The 13,335-nt window shown below is 34.3% G+C and overlaps 1 protein-coding gene across 2 annotated transcripts in view; it reads left to right on the top strand.

The window, feature by feature from the left end:
- The window catches only part of EPC2 (enhancer of polycomb homolog 2), a 129,252-nt gene that overhangs the window by 99,632 nt on the left and 16,285 nt on the right, over window positions 1-13,335 (top strand). For both annotated transcript variants that reach the window (XM_052661713.1, XM_052661719.1), the window contains exons 5-10: window positions 1,811-1,959; window positions 2,632-2,764; window positions 4,860-5,051; window positions 8,261-8,350; window positions 11,895-12,040; window positions 12,150-12,493. In XM_052661713.1, coding sequence (XP_052517673.1) covers window positions 1,811-1,959; window positions 2,632-2,764; window positions 4,860-5,051; window positions 8,261-8,350; window positions 11,895-12,040; window positions 12,150-12,493 — 1,054 coding nt within the window. The remainder of the gene's footprint in view (window positions 1-1,810; window positions 1,960-2,631; window positions 2,765-4,859; window positions 5,052-8,260; window positions 8,351-11,894; window positions 12,041-12,149; window positions 12,494-13,335) is intronic.

Below are 13,335 nucleotides of genomic sequence, written 5' to 3'. Positions count from 1 at the left end.
ATCCATTCATGAGCACTCCCAAAGCCCTCACCTCCAAATAAAAATCACATTGGATAGTTAGGATTTCAACATACGAATTTTCAGGAGATTCAAATATTCAGTCTGTAACAATGTATATATACATCATAGAGATAATAAAGCAAATATAACATATTAACTTTTGGGGAGTCTGGATGAAGATAATATGGGAATTTTTTATACCACTTTTGCAGCTTTTTTGTAAATCTGAAATTATTTCACAATAAAAGGTAAAAATAGAAAAAAGGGCAGGAGTGGAGTAAAGAAAAAAGAGAGCAGGAAATGAGTGAGTAAGAAGGGGCAGAAGTGCATAGTCCAAGAGAAACATTTAGTGAAGAGGAGGACAACTTTAAAAGGTTCTGGTGCACTTTTTCTTCAGCTGCTGTTATTTGTCTTTAGAACTTGTATTTCTTTCATTCTTATTAGACTTTAAGCCTTTTGAGGATAGGGGACATGTGTAATACTTTTTACAGAGAGCAATACTGAAATATTCAAGTATTTTGTACTTTAATATTTGCTCTTGGTTATGTTCACTTTTCTTCAATCATAAGGTGCAGCTGCTCCCTGGTTACAGAATATTTTGCTTAAAACTGTGCTTTAGATTTTTGTCTTTTGTAACATACTTTACTGAAGGGGGAAAGTGATATATTTCCTTTGGATAAGATTAAAGTGTGATTTATTATTAATAGTATTTTTTAATATTTGGTATGCACTACCTTAATGAGATTTAGTTTAAGTAATGTTTTATAGGTAATGAGTAATTTTCAAATACAAGAAACTACGCAAAAGAAAAAAGTAAAACTTTGTATCTTCCTCAAGTTTTATTTTCTCTTTTATAATCCTCCGATATGAAACCTGGCTTTCTTTGGGTTCAGATTTCTAATGTCACACTGCTTTATTAAGTCAAGTATGGAAAGCTTGCTTAAATGCAGTCTGTCTGAACATATAGAATGAGGAGTGGCAGTGGTCTGTTTTTAAACAGATAGTTCCACACTTAATAGAGAGTAAGATTTCTGCGGCTGTTTGATTGAACAAAATATTTTATTAACAGTAACTTTTATATGCAGATGATGCTGGTAATTATAACTGAACCTTCTCTAGTTATTAGTTAGAACTTTTACCTGTGAGTTAGTTCAAGTTACTTTTGACACTTCAAAGTAAGAATTTAAAATGAAACTCAGACCTTTTACTAGTAGATCTCTTTTCTACTCTGCAGTGAGGTTTTACTACGTTCAGCATGGTAATTCATTCCTTGAGATCCTTTATATTCTGTCATCTATTTTATATCTGAGTTTTTAAAGTGAAGCTTTGCTTGTCATTGTGAATCTTTACATTGTAGTGTATTGAACTGTCCAGCCCACTATTAAAAGGCTGAATGGATGAATAGCAGCTCAGTTTGGCTGTTTTTAGATAACCTTGATTTAACAGAACTGTTTCTCTCTGTCATTGAGAAAGACCTTGTAACAATAAGAAAAAATTACATTTTTTGATAATAGTAGTTTTTGTTTCAGGCAGACTTTAAAAATTTTATTTACGTTGGAATTATCCCTTCTATGTCATTCCATCTTTTCAACAGCTGGCAACTTTTTTTTCTGCATATTTATTGAGATATTTGCTTTTTTGTTTTTAGTTAAATGGCTTGTCTTAATGTAATTGCTGTTTAGATCTGTGTGTGTGTGTGTGTGTGTAACATTTTGCTTTTATAGAATGAATTTGGGTCTGATAAGATTTTGATGAATGAAGCTGGAAATTTGGACAGTTGGATTTATTCTTTTAAACTTACTTTGAATAGAATCGAAAGAATGATGAAGCCTCTTATGAAAAGATGTTGAAACTGAGACGAGAATTTAGTAGAGCCATAACAATTTTGGAAATGATTAAGAGAAGAGAGAAAACAAAACGAGAATTATTGCACTTAACCTTAGAAGTTGTGGAAAAAAGGTAACATTGCTATTCTTACATACCAGTAACGCTTCAGTCAAATGAAAGGCAAAATGTAACCAAATTTCAGCTTTATAACTACTGAAATTGATTATCTAACAATGTCTACATTTTTTGAAAATTGTGATTGCTCGTTTTTGCTTTTTGTTTTTAAACCATTAAGTTGCCAGTTTGGGTTGCAAATTTGGGAGATATTTTTGTGAATAGTATAGATCCTCTGTTACACTTAATTTCTTGTTGTTGCAGAATCATTTAATTGTATTTAGAAAAGAACTTGGAGATCGTATTGTCCCATTCTCTGTATTAAAGTTTCTATTAAAATTTGAGAGAAATAAATGTTTAATTGATTTTATTTTTTGATTAGTTAGGAAATACTTGTTTTGGTGCATTTTGAAAATGTATTCACCAATGTAATAATCCTTTTCCTGGAAATACGAAATATATGAAGAGTCCATCTTCTGTGTATCTTAGCGATTAGGAGAGGGAGTTGTTTTGTTTTTACTAAATCCCAAATATGAGCTTCTTTATTCCCATGCGTTTTCTCTCTTAAGAATAATCCGATTAATTGTTGGCTCTGTTTGATTAGTTGTGTTCCAAGTAAATGATATATCATTGGTTTTCTATTTCTTTTTTGAACGGTAAGATTTTCTTATATATTATTTCCTTTTCAAGATATCATTTAGGAGACTATGGTGGTGAAATCCTTAATGAAGTGAAGATCAGTAGATCAGAAAAAGAATTATATACCACTCCAGGAACTCTTCATAATGGAAATCATCACAAAGTCCAAGAATGTAAAACTAAGGTGAGTATCTTCTGGGGAGAAGCATGTATGATAATATTGACTGGACAATTGGTTTCTGAAATTTTCTTATAATAGTTTGGTTAAGAAGGAAGATTACTAACATGTTTGAGTTCCTACTTTTTGCACTTTGCTAGGATTTTTTATATGCATATTGATTAATCTTACAACATCCCTTTGAGGTAGATTTTTACCTCTGTGTGACTTTTAGATCATATAGTTATTAAGTGGCAGATTTAAGATTTTGAGTCTAGGTCTTACAACAAAAACCATGTGTTTTCAACTATGCTATCTTGTATCCCTACAGAATAATGGTAATTACAGCTTAGTTATTATCACTGCCTTAGCAAATCCTGCATTGTGATGGCAGGCGTCAAAATTAAACCTTTCTTCATTAAGACTATTCAAAGTTACTGTCCTCACTATTGCCATAACCAGCATTTATCAGTTGCTGCTTATCTTGACTTGAAAAAGTCCTATAACTTCTAGAACTCAATTTTTTTCCTAATAAAGAGACTAGTGATTAGTTTCTTAGACTGAAGAGTTACATTTATTCATTATTCACTTGGTGTATAAAAGCATTCAGTTGAGAAATGCAAAAAGTAATAAAACCTTTGAAGAGCTTAGATTTTTAAAAAGAAACAGGTTATTGGCTGAGTTTTTAGACAGTAGAGCTCTACTGTGTAGCGGGATTTTAAAAATGGCTTAGGGTGTTTGTGGAAAATTCATCTTTTAAAAATGTGCACAGTCCTCATTTTTCATGGGTTCTTTCTTAAAGGTCAAGGAAGAATGTGGAGTAGGGAGACTCCTCCATTACTCAACTGTGTCAATTCAAACACCAAAGTTCTTTCTTATTAATCACAGGCATCTAGCCCACCTACCCTTTAAATCACACTTACTTTGCCATAAACCAGACAATAAATGTCATTTTGTACTTTTTAAAATCCAGTTCTAAATCATTGCTTTTCCTAGGTATATTATTGATAGGCAGAGAATATGAAAATCTCAACCCCAAATTAGTGCAGAATCAGCCTTTGTTATATGTTGATTCTTAATCTTAGATCACTCTAAAATTAAACACCCACGCTATTTAAATACTAATTTTAGAAATATGATTGCATTTCACATAGTTAACTATATTTCATTTGTCACACATCCTTCTTGAAAATATAAGTAATTTCTGAGAAGTTGGGGGTTTCTTTTTGATGTCATAGCCATGCCCATTGTATGAAAGCATTTATATCTCAATAACTCAGTGTTTCAGCAATGTTTTCATTATGTATAACATTTTTGACCCTAAAGTAGTTTTAATGAAAATCTGAGCTACTTGAAAAAATGTAAAACTTCCTAAATACTTTTATACTTTGTTAGCGCTTGTAATTTGATGCTTAGAACAGTAATTTTCAAACTTTTTAAAGTAGATTCTTATTTATTAAAAGGAATGCCAGTATATTAAAACAGAAACAGCTGCTCTCTTGAGGATAGCTGGGTTCTAAACTCCACCCATCTCTGCCAGAGATGTCTCTGCCAGACAGCCTCTTGTATGCCACCAATGAACTCTAGGGTACTTGAAGACAGTTTGATTATTGTTCAGCTGAGGTGGTAATTAATTCTAAAAAGTGAACTTTCCTGTCTCAGAAAAGTTATTCCACTTGTAGATATTTTTAAAAATTGGAAATAAGCATAGAAATGAATTAATGTATTTATAATCTAATTCAAGTCATTTTAGAAGTAAAAATAGTTAATTTTCATCATTAATCAGTAGACTTAAATAAAATTAAAATAGAATTTAAATACATTTTAAATACTGGATTGCATAATAATAGAGGAATTTTTAAAAATCACTAATATCTTAGTTTAAAGTATTGCTAACAATATAAAAATAAATTTAAATGTCATAATATTTTTCACTGTAATTTGTGAAAGCAAAGCACTTTTTGGCTTATCATCAAATAGTAGTTTCTGCATATTAAAACCAGAAAATAAAGTCACCTCCTGGGTAAAAATGTATGTTTTTTCAAAGAGCAGTATAGTTTTTTATGATTTCTAAAATTATTTTCATTTCTTCCTTTTGGGGGAAAAATCATCATGTAAACAGCACCCGCATCATTTGTCTTTGAAAGAAGAGGCTTCTGATGTGGTTCGTCAAAAGAAGAAGTACCCAAAGAAGCCTAAAGCAGAGGCTGTGCTAACATCTCAGCAGCCCACTCCTGAGACCTTGCCTGTGATCAATAAGAGTGACCTTAAGCAATATGACTTTCACAGCTCAGAGGAAGATGAATTTCCACAGGTGCTTGTTTTAAAACTATTTTACAGACATTTTCTTCTAGTCTTTTATATTGCTCTATTTTAAAACATAATATCTTAGAGTTTTGATTCTTGCTTTCTTCACCTAACATAAACGTTTTCCACATTATTTATGTAGTTACTGAAATGGTTTTTGCTTTGTTATGTTCTATCAGTTGAATATATTTTATTTATTTTGTATAGCATTTAGGTGGTTTTAAGCTCTCCCTTTTATAAAAATAAGCATCTCTACCTCGTCCCTCCATATTTGAAATAGATGATTAGAAACGGAATTCCTGAGCTAAAGATTATAAATATTTTAAGTCATTTAACACATAATTGTAAACATTCACCAATAATAATTCCCATATTCCATCAGCATTGTATTTTACAACTTTTAATGAAAATTTTGCTAATTTATTTAACAATAACTGTTTGACTCCAAAGAAGATTTAGAATTGGCTCAGATTTTAACTTGTGAAAATAATTCTTTGGTTATATTAAAGCAGTTTTATAGCAAATTTTAACAGTTTAAAAATCTAAATTTTTGTTTCATATGTGCTGTCTTTTAAAACAAAGACTTTTATTTTATATACTAAAGGGTTGATTTTAAAAAATACATTGTTTAGCACCTGGTGTAGCAGTGGCCTCCTTTTTTCTTTTTCATACGGTATAGGAAACCTAAAGAGAGTACTGTAACATGCGTTACCGTATTTCAACATTTCAACTGACTTGCTTAAAAAAATTTTTTTTAAACCAACATGACAGATAAATTTGGAAGCAAGACAGTTTATAAAACTTGTTGTAGTAACTATTTAAAATCTAGAGTTTATATAAAATTTGTCTTCTTTGCCTAAGATTATATTAGTTTTACTTTTTTGTAAATGATTTAGTTTTTCTAGCCCAGATAATATTTCAGCATTCATATACATTGTAACAATGCACAAAATGTGTTTAGTTTAGTATGCTCTTTAAAAGCACTTAAATGAACTCATTTATTAAAAGTTGTCAGATGGTCTTGTTCAAGGTTATGTGGCAGTCTGGATGGGAGGGCAGTTAAAAAATATTTTAAAAATAAATAAAATTGACAGAGGATTATGTTGTTAGACTCAGGCAGGGCTTTGAATAGTCATGGGACATGAATTAGATGACATTTTGAAGGAATGAGGGCACAAATAGTAGGTCTTTTCCAGATAGAAAATGTAGGGAAGGGTCCAAGACAGAGAAAACAGCATATGAGAAGGAATTGCTAGCAGTAAGTTTAAGTGAGGAGTGAAATGGTTAGATAAATACATATATAAAAGCCAATAAAGTTCTCCTATACATTCCCAGCCTTTTAAGAATGATACTGAGGGATACTGTGTCTAGTAGAAACTTTTCCTATATTGCTAGAATCAGTCTATCCAGTTTGATAGACGTACTCAGCATACTAGACCTATATTCCTCATCTATTAAGGAATCTTCATCTCTGTTCTAAATTCTTATATTTATTCATATAGTCCCCATTCCCACATGAAATTACATTTTGAAACTATTAGGTTCCTCTGAATCCTTGTACTGGGTCCTTGACAACATTAATTTTTATAATGGTATCCCTGGTTGGTAAACAGTAAGTAAGCATGTACCTATAGTTGAACATTATTCAGTGAGGCAGCTATTTAGAATGTGGCTCTTACAAAATCAGGATTTTATTGCTTAAAAGATAATTAAAATAATCATATGCTTCTTCTTTGTCCAATAAACAAGAATAAAGGAATAGAGAGCCTTAAAGAACATTTTAACCAGACTTCTCCAACTGATTTGCAACAGAGCAGAATAGAAACCCAGTCTCTTCTCAATCATGCTTCTGATTCTCCGAACATCAGCGCAGTCTTCTTATATCTCAGACTAAATCCTGGAAACCCCTCATTGGGTAATCCGGAGGAAGGGATGCAAAAAATTTCTGAGACTTTGTTTGTGACACTTCCTGTATACATTCTAGAAGAGGTAGTTGCTTTATAAAGGAACCAAAGTGTAAAATTCACATTTGGGATTTCCTTTCAAATTTCAGATTTTAGTTTGGTTCCCTAGGAAGAAGAATCAGCACCAGCTTACTGTTTCTGTGTCTCCCCCATAGGGTTGGTGGAGGTATATTGGAACCTCAAACAAATGCCTTTCTCCCCTGGATGATCCTGCTCAGTGGTAATTACCACAGTTTTGAAATAATGTGGAGAAAGCATTTTTCCTCTCAAAATAGGAAGAGAGGGATTTGTGAGGTTCAAAAGTTTGCAAGTAAATGTGGTTGAGCCAGCGTTGTCAGAAAAAGAGATGTACTCCAAAGTGAAATTGCGAGACAACTGAAACTTAAGTACCAAAACTTTTTTTTATTTTAACCATTATGGGTAGAAATTTATCTAAACCATATTATTTCCTGCCATATCAGAGTATATTTGTATTTCACTTAATCTGTTTTTGATAACATAACATTTGCTATAATATACCAGTGCTGCCTTAGAGGTCCGCTCAGATTATGTAGGGGGATTTGTCCTAGTCTCACTTGGTCCTATGCTTTTTAATATGTGACAACTTTTTGAAAGTCTTTATTCTTTTTGCTGTCAGATGGTGAGATTAGTACTTCTAAACCAGTCTGCTTACCTTTTAGCAAGTCCTCTTTCCTCTTTTGATTTTCAGCTTCTGATCTGTTAAAATTTTAAAAATGATTTTAAAAACAAGTGGGGAAATAAGGGACTCCCCTTTCAGTGCAATGTATGAACTTTTCAGCTTTGGGGGAAGGGAGGTTATTCATAAGCTTCTTTTATCTTCCTAGTTTTAGGCTTTATTATAGAGAAATGAAGTTATTGTATAAAAGCATACCTACTTATAGATGAAGCATAATTATTATTACAAAGTATTTATGGCCACATACAGTATTTATAAAATGTATGAATGGGATATGTAAAAACCATACTAATGATGTTCAAGCTTAAAGCGTTTACATATTCAGAAACAGTTAAGCAATACCATGCAAACTTACCTGCAAGAACTTACCCATTAAAAATAATTAGTAACCATACAAAACTTCTGCTAATCTTTAAATATTTGAGGGAATTCACTACCTACTGTATGTAATGTGGAGTGACTCACTGTTTGTGATCAGATTCTGATTTTAGATCATTACAAAGATTGTTGACTTTTGGTAACTCCTAAATGGAATGCTTCATGCCTCTTTCTTAGGTACCGTCCCCAGCATCAGAACCCGAAGAAGAAAATGATCCTGATGGTCCCTGTGCTTTCAGGAGGCGGGCAGGATGCCAGTATTATGCTGTAAGAACTATGTTTTTTGTGGTGTTTTGGGAACTGGAATTAACAGATAACTCATGTCAAAATGACTTCAGTTCAATTCAGTTGCTCAGTCACGTCCAATTCCTTGCGACCCCCATGGACTGCAGCACGCAGTCCGTCACCTGTTCCTGGAGATTACTCAAACTCCTGTCCATAGAGTCACTGATGTCATCGAACCATCTCATTCTCTGTCGTCCCCCTTCTCCTCCCGCCTTCAGTCTTTCCCAGCATCAGGGTCTTTTCAGATGAGTCAGTTCTTCACATCAGGTGGCCAAGTATTGGAGTTTCAGCTTCATCATCAGCCCTTCCAGTGAATATTCAGGACTGATTTCCGTTGGCATGGACTGATTGGATCTCCCTGCAGTCCAAAGGATTCTTGAGAATCTTCTCCACACCACAGTTCAAAACTATCAATGCTTCGGTGCTCAGCTTTCTTTATAGTCCAACTCTCAACATCCATACCTGACTACTGGAAAACCCATAGCTTTGACTAGATGGACCTTTGTTGGCAAAGTAATGTCTCTGCTTTGTAATATGCTATCTAAGTTGGTCATAACTTTTGTTCCAAGGAGCAAGCGTCTTTTAATTTCATGGCTGCAGTCACCATCTGCAGTGATTTTGGAGCCCGCCAAAATAAAGCCTCTCACTTTTTCCATTGTTGCCCCTTCTATTTGCCATGAAGTGATAGGACCGGATGCCATGATCTTAGTTTTCTGAAAGTTGAGTTTTAAGCCAACTTATTCACTCTCCTCTTTCACTTTCATCAAGAGACTCCTTAGTTCTTCGCTTTCTTCCATAAGGGTGGTGTCATCTGCATATCTGAGGTTATTGATATTTCTCCTGGCAATCTTAATTCCAGCTTGTTCTTCATCCAGCCCAGAGTTCCTCACGATGTACTCTGCATATAGGTTAAATAAGCTGGGTGACAATATATAGCCTTGATGTACTGCTTTCCAAATGTGGAACCAGTCTGTTGTTCCATGTCCTGTTTTAACTGTTGTTTCTTGACCTGCATACAGATATCTCAGGAGGAAGGTCAGGTGGCCTGGTATTCACATCTCTTTTAAGAATTTTCCACAGCTTGTTGTGTTCCACACAGTCAGAGGCTTTGGCTTAGTCAATAAAACAAAAGTAGATGTTTTTCTGGAACTTACTTGCTGTTTTTGATGACTCAATAGATGTTGGCAATTTTTTCTCTGGTTCCTCTGCCTTTTCTAAATCCAGCTTGAACATCTGGATGTTCACAATTCATGTACTGTTGAAGCCTGGCTTGGAGAATTTTGAGCATTACTTTACTAGTTTGTGAAATAAGTGCAATTGTGCTGTAGTTTCAACGTTCTTTGGCAATGCCTTTTTTTAAGGATTGGAATGAAAACTCACCTTTTCTAGTCCTGTGGTTACTGCTGAGTTTTCCAAATTTGCTTGCATATTGAGTGCAGCACTTTCACAGCATCATCTTTTCGGATTTGAAATAGCTCAACTGGAATTCCATCACCTCCACTAGCTTTGTTTGTAGTGATGCTTCTTAAGGCCCACTTGACTTTGCATTCCAGGATGTCTGGCTCTAGGTGAGGGATCACACCATGGTGATTATCTGGGTCATGAAGATCTTTTTTGTACAGTTCTTCTGTGTATTCTTGCCACCTCTTCTTAATATCGTCTGCTTCTGTCAGGTCCATACCATTTCTGTCCTTTATTGTGCCCATCTTTGCATGAAATGTTCCCTTGGTATCTCTAACTTTCTTGAAGAGATCTCTAGTCTTTCCCATTCTGTTGTTTTCCTCTATTTCTTTTAATTGATCAATGAAGAAGTCTTTCTTATCTCTCCTTACTGTTCTTGGAGCTCTGCATTCAGATGGGTAATCTTTCCTTTTCTCCTTTGCCTTTAGTTTTCTTTTTTTCTCAGCTATTTGTAAGGCCTCCTCAGACAACCATTTTGCCTTTCTGCATTTCTTTTTCTTAGGGATGGTCTTGATCACTGCCTCTTGTACAGTGTCACGAACCTCCATCCATAGTTCTTCAGGCACTCTGTCTATCAGATGTAATCCCTTGAATCTGTTTTCACTTCCACTGTATAATTGTAAGGGATTTGATTTATGTCATACATGAATGGCCTAGTGATTTTCCCTACTTTGTTCAATTTAAGTCTGAATTTTGCAATAAAGAATTCATGATCTGAGCCACGGTCAGCTCCTTGTTATTACTTTGCCAACAAAGGTCCATCTAGTCAAATGTATGGGTTTTCCAGTAGTCACGTATGGATGTGAGAGTTGGACTATAAAGAAAGCTGAGTGCCGAAGAAGTTTGAACTGTGGTGTTGGAGAAAACTCTTGAGAGTCCCTCGCACTGCAAGGAGATCCAACCAGTCCATGCTAAAGGAAATCAATCTTGAATATTCATTGGAAGGACTGATGCTGAGGCTGAAATTCCAATACTTCAGCCACCTGATGTGAAGAATTGACTCATCTGAAAAGACCCTGATGCTGGGAAAGATTGAAGGTGGGAGGAGAAGGGAACGTCAGAGGACAAGCTGGTTGGATGGCATCACTGACTTGATGGACATGAGTTTGAGCAGGCTCTGGGAGTTGTTGATGGACAGGGAAGCCTTGCCTGCTGTAGTCCATGGGGTCGCAAAGAGTCAGAGACAACTGAGCAACTGAACTGAACTGAGGAAATGGGAAGGCTAAGAAACGCACTGTATGTCATTAAAAATAGAGGAAGTATGAATTTCATCTGTGCGTGCTTTCTTTTTTGTTTCTTTTATTTTTTAAATTATGAAAGTATGATAACACATTTACAGAAGACGTGGAAAATACAGAACAAAGTTGCATATAGTTCCACTATATAGTACAATTATTTTTTTAAGTAGATAAAATAAGATTTTTAGTTGAATCTCTATATCAAACTCTCAAAAATTAATAGAATGAATTTACAGAAAAGTAGAAGCATATAGCAGACCTGAAAAGCACCATGTACCAATTCAACATAACTGAGATTTATATAGTTTTCATACAACAGTAGGATACAAATTCTATTCAGGTTTTCATTGACTACAAACTGGGTGACACTAGAACATACTCAGGTACCTAAAATAAGGTCATGCTTGCTTTCTTGAAGTGCAGTTTTTGAAAATCATATCGAAGTCTCTGTAATATGTCTCAGTAGCAAGTTTATAAATTACTAAATTCATTATCTCTAGAGTTGCCGAGAGTTGGACACTACTGAGCAACTGAATAGCAACTCTTCTACATAAATGTTAGAAGCCACATTGTTCTTTAAATATATTTCTTTTAAAATATATCTTAAATGTATTGATAGTCATAAAAATTTAGTTTATTTTGATGAGTGAACTTCTTTATCAGTTTTATAGAATTTAACCTGGTTAACATTTAAATCCCGATTTTAAATTTTTATATCTAAATTTTAATTGTTCTGCTAATACTGTAGTGTATTTTTATCATGATTTAACTTTTCTTCATTTCAGAATTATTCTATGAGTTTCAATTTTTCTTTCCCTTTTGTGCAGCCTCGTTTGGACCAAACTAACCGTTCATTTGGAAATTCAGAATTGGCAGATTTGGATAAGTTAAGATACAGGCATTGTCTTACAACACTCACAGTCCCAAGACGATGTATAGGTTTTGCAAGAAGGCGAATTGGCAGGGGTGGAAGGTAAACTGTTCGTTTTGACATGGTATTTGTTTACAAGATGGAAGGGACAGTATTAAGAAAATGTTATTAAGTTCTTCTAGGTAATATTTGGCTTTATATTGCTTTTCAGGGTCATAATGGACCGGATAGCCACAGAACATGACCCAGTCCTGAAACAGATAGACCCTGAAATGCTGAATGGCTTTTCAAGCGCTTCCCAAAATATAGACTTTTCTTCTAATTCCTCTCGGACCAATGCTTCCAATAAACATTGTGAAAATAGACTGTCCCTTTCTGAAATATTAAGCAATATCAGATCATGTCGACTACAGTGTTTCCAGCCAAGGCTACTAAATTTACAGGACAGTGATAGTGAAGAATGTACCTCAAGAAAACCAGGGCAGACTGTGAACAATAGAAGAGTTTCTGCAGCATCTGTAGCTTTATTGAACACCAGCAAGAATGGCATATCAGGTAAGTTGCTACTTGTTAAAAGTATATCCTCTTCTCTTTTTAATTTTTCACTATCCACTAAATAGTCTTTCAGGATGAATTTTGAAGGTTTATTTTCATGATCCTACTGAGGAAAGGAATTGTAGCTTAACAATTCCCCCCAATGTAGGAAACTAAACTCTATTATTGTGGTTTGCATTTTAACCAAAAGTTCCAAACCAATATCTGTAAAACCACTCACTTTGAATGTGTGTGCCTGGTATGGTGAGTGTGTAGGGAGAATGTGTTGAGAATTCTCTCTGGGCAGAGTGATTATTAGCTACTATTAGATCATCATAGCACAAAAGTGTTTTTGTTATAGAAAGCTTAACACACTAACCTGACAGGCTCCTCTGTCCATGGAATTCTCCAGGCAAGAATACTGGAGTGGGTTACCATCTCCTTCTCCAGGGGATCTTCCAGACCCAGGAATCAAACCCAGGTCTCACGCATTTTAAGCAGATTCTTTACCATCTGAGCCAACAGGGAAGCCTCTTTTCCTTTCACTTTCATTTATTGTATCAACTTTGCTTAAATGTAAGCATTGCCCCTCAGAAATGCCATTAAAGCTTTCTTTCTGAAAAACGTAATTTTGGTCTGATAATATACCTCTCTAATTGAGATCAAGAAGTATTTTACGTTTTAAGAGACATTGTACTAAAATTAATATACCTTGGCATTGTGAATAATGTGTACCATCTAGAGACTCTTAAGATGTAATTTTGATTTGTTTTCTTCTGTGGATAGTCTTCTCTTTATCACATATATATAAGTGTATAATTTGTGAATGTCTTTATAATGTATAAATTGCAAAAAATGCATGG

This window comes from Budorcas taxicolor, chromosome 2 (genome assembly GCF_023091745.1).
Source record: "Budorcas taxicolor isolate Tak-1 chromosome 2, Takin1.1, whole genome shotgun sequence".
NCBI classification, from domain to species: Eukaryota; Metazoa; Chordata; class Mammalia; order Artiodactyla; family Bovidae; genus Budorcas; species Budorcas taxicolor.
Note: the sequence above shows the minus strand (reverse complement) of the source record. Positions and strands in the feature narration are given on the sequence as shown.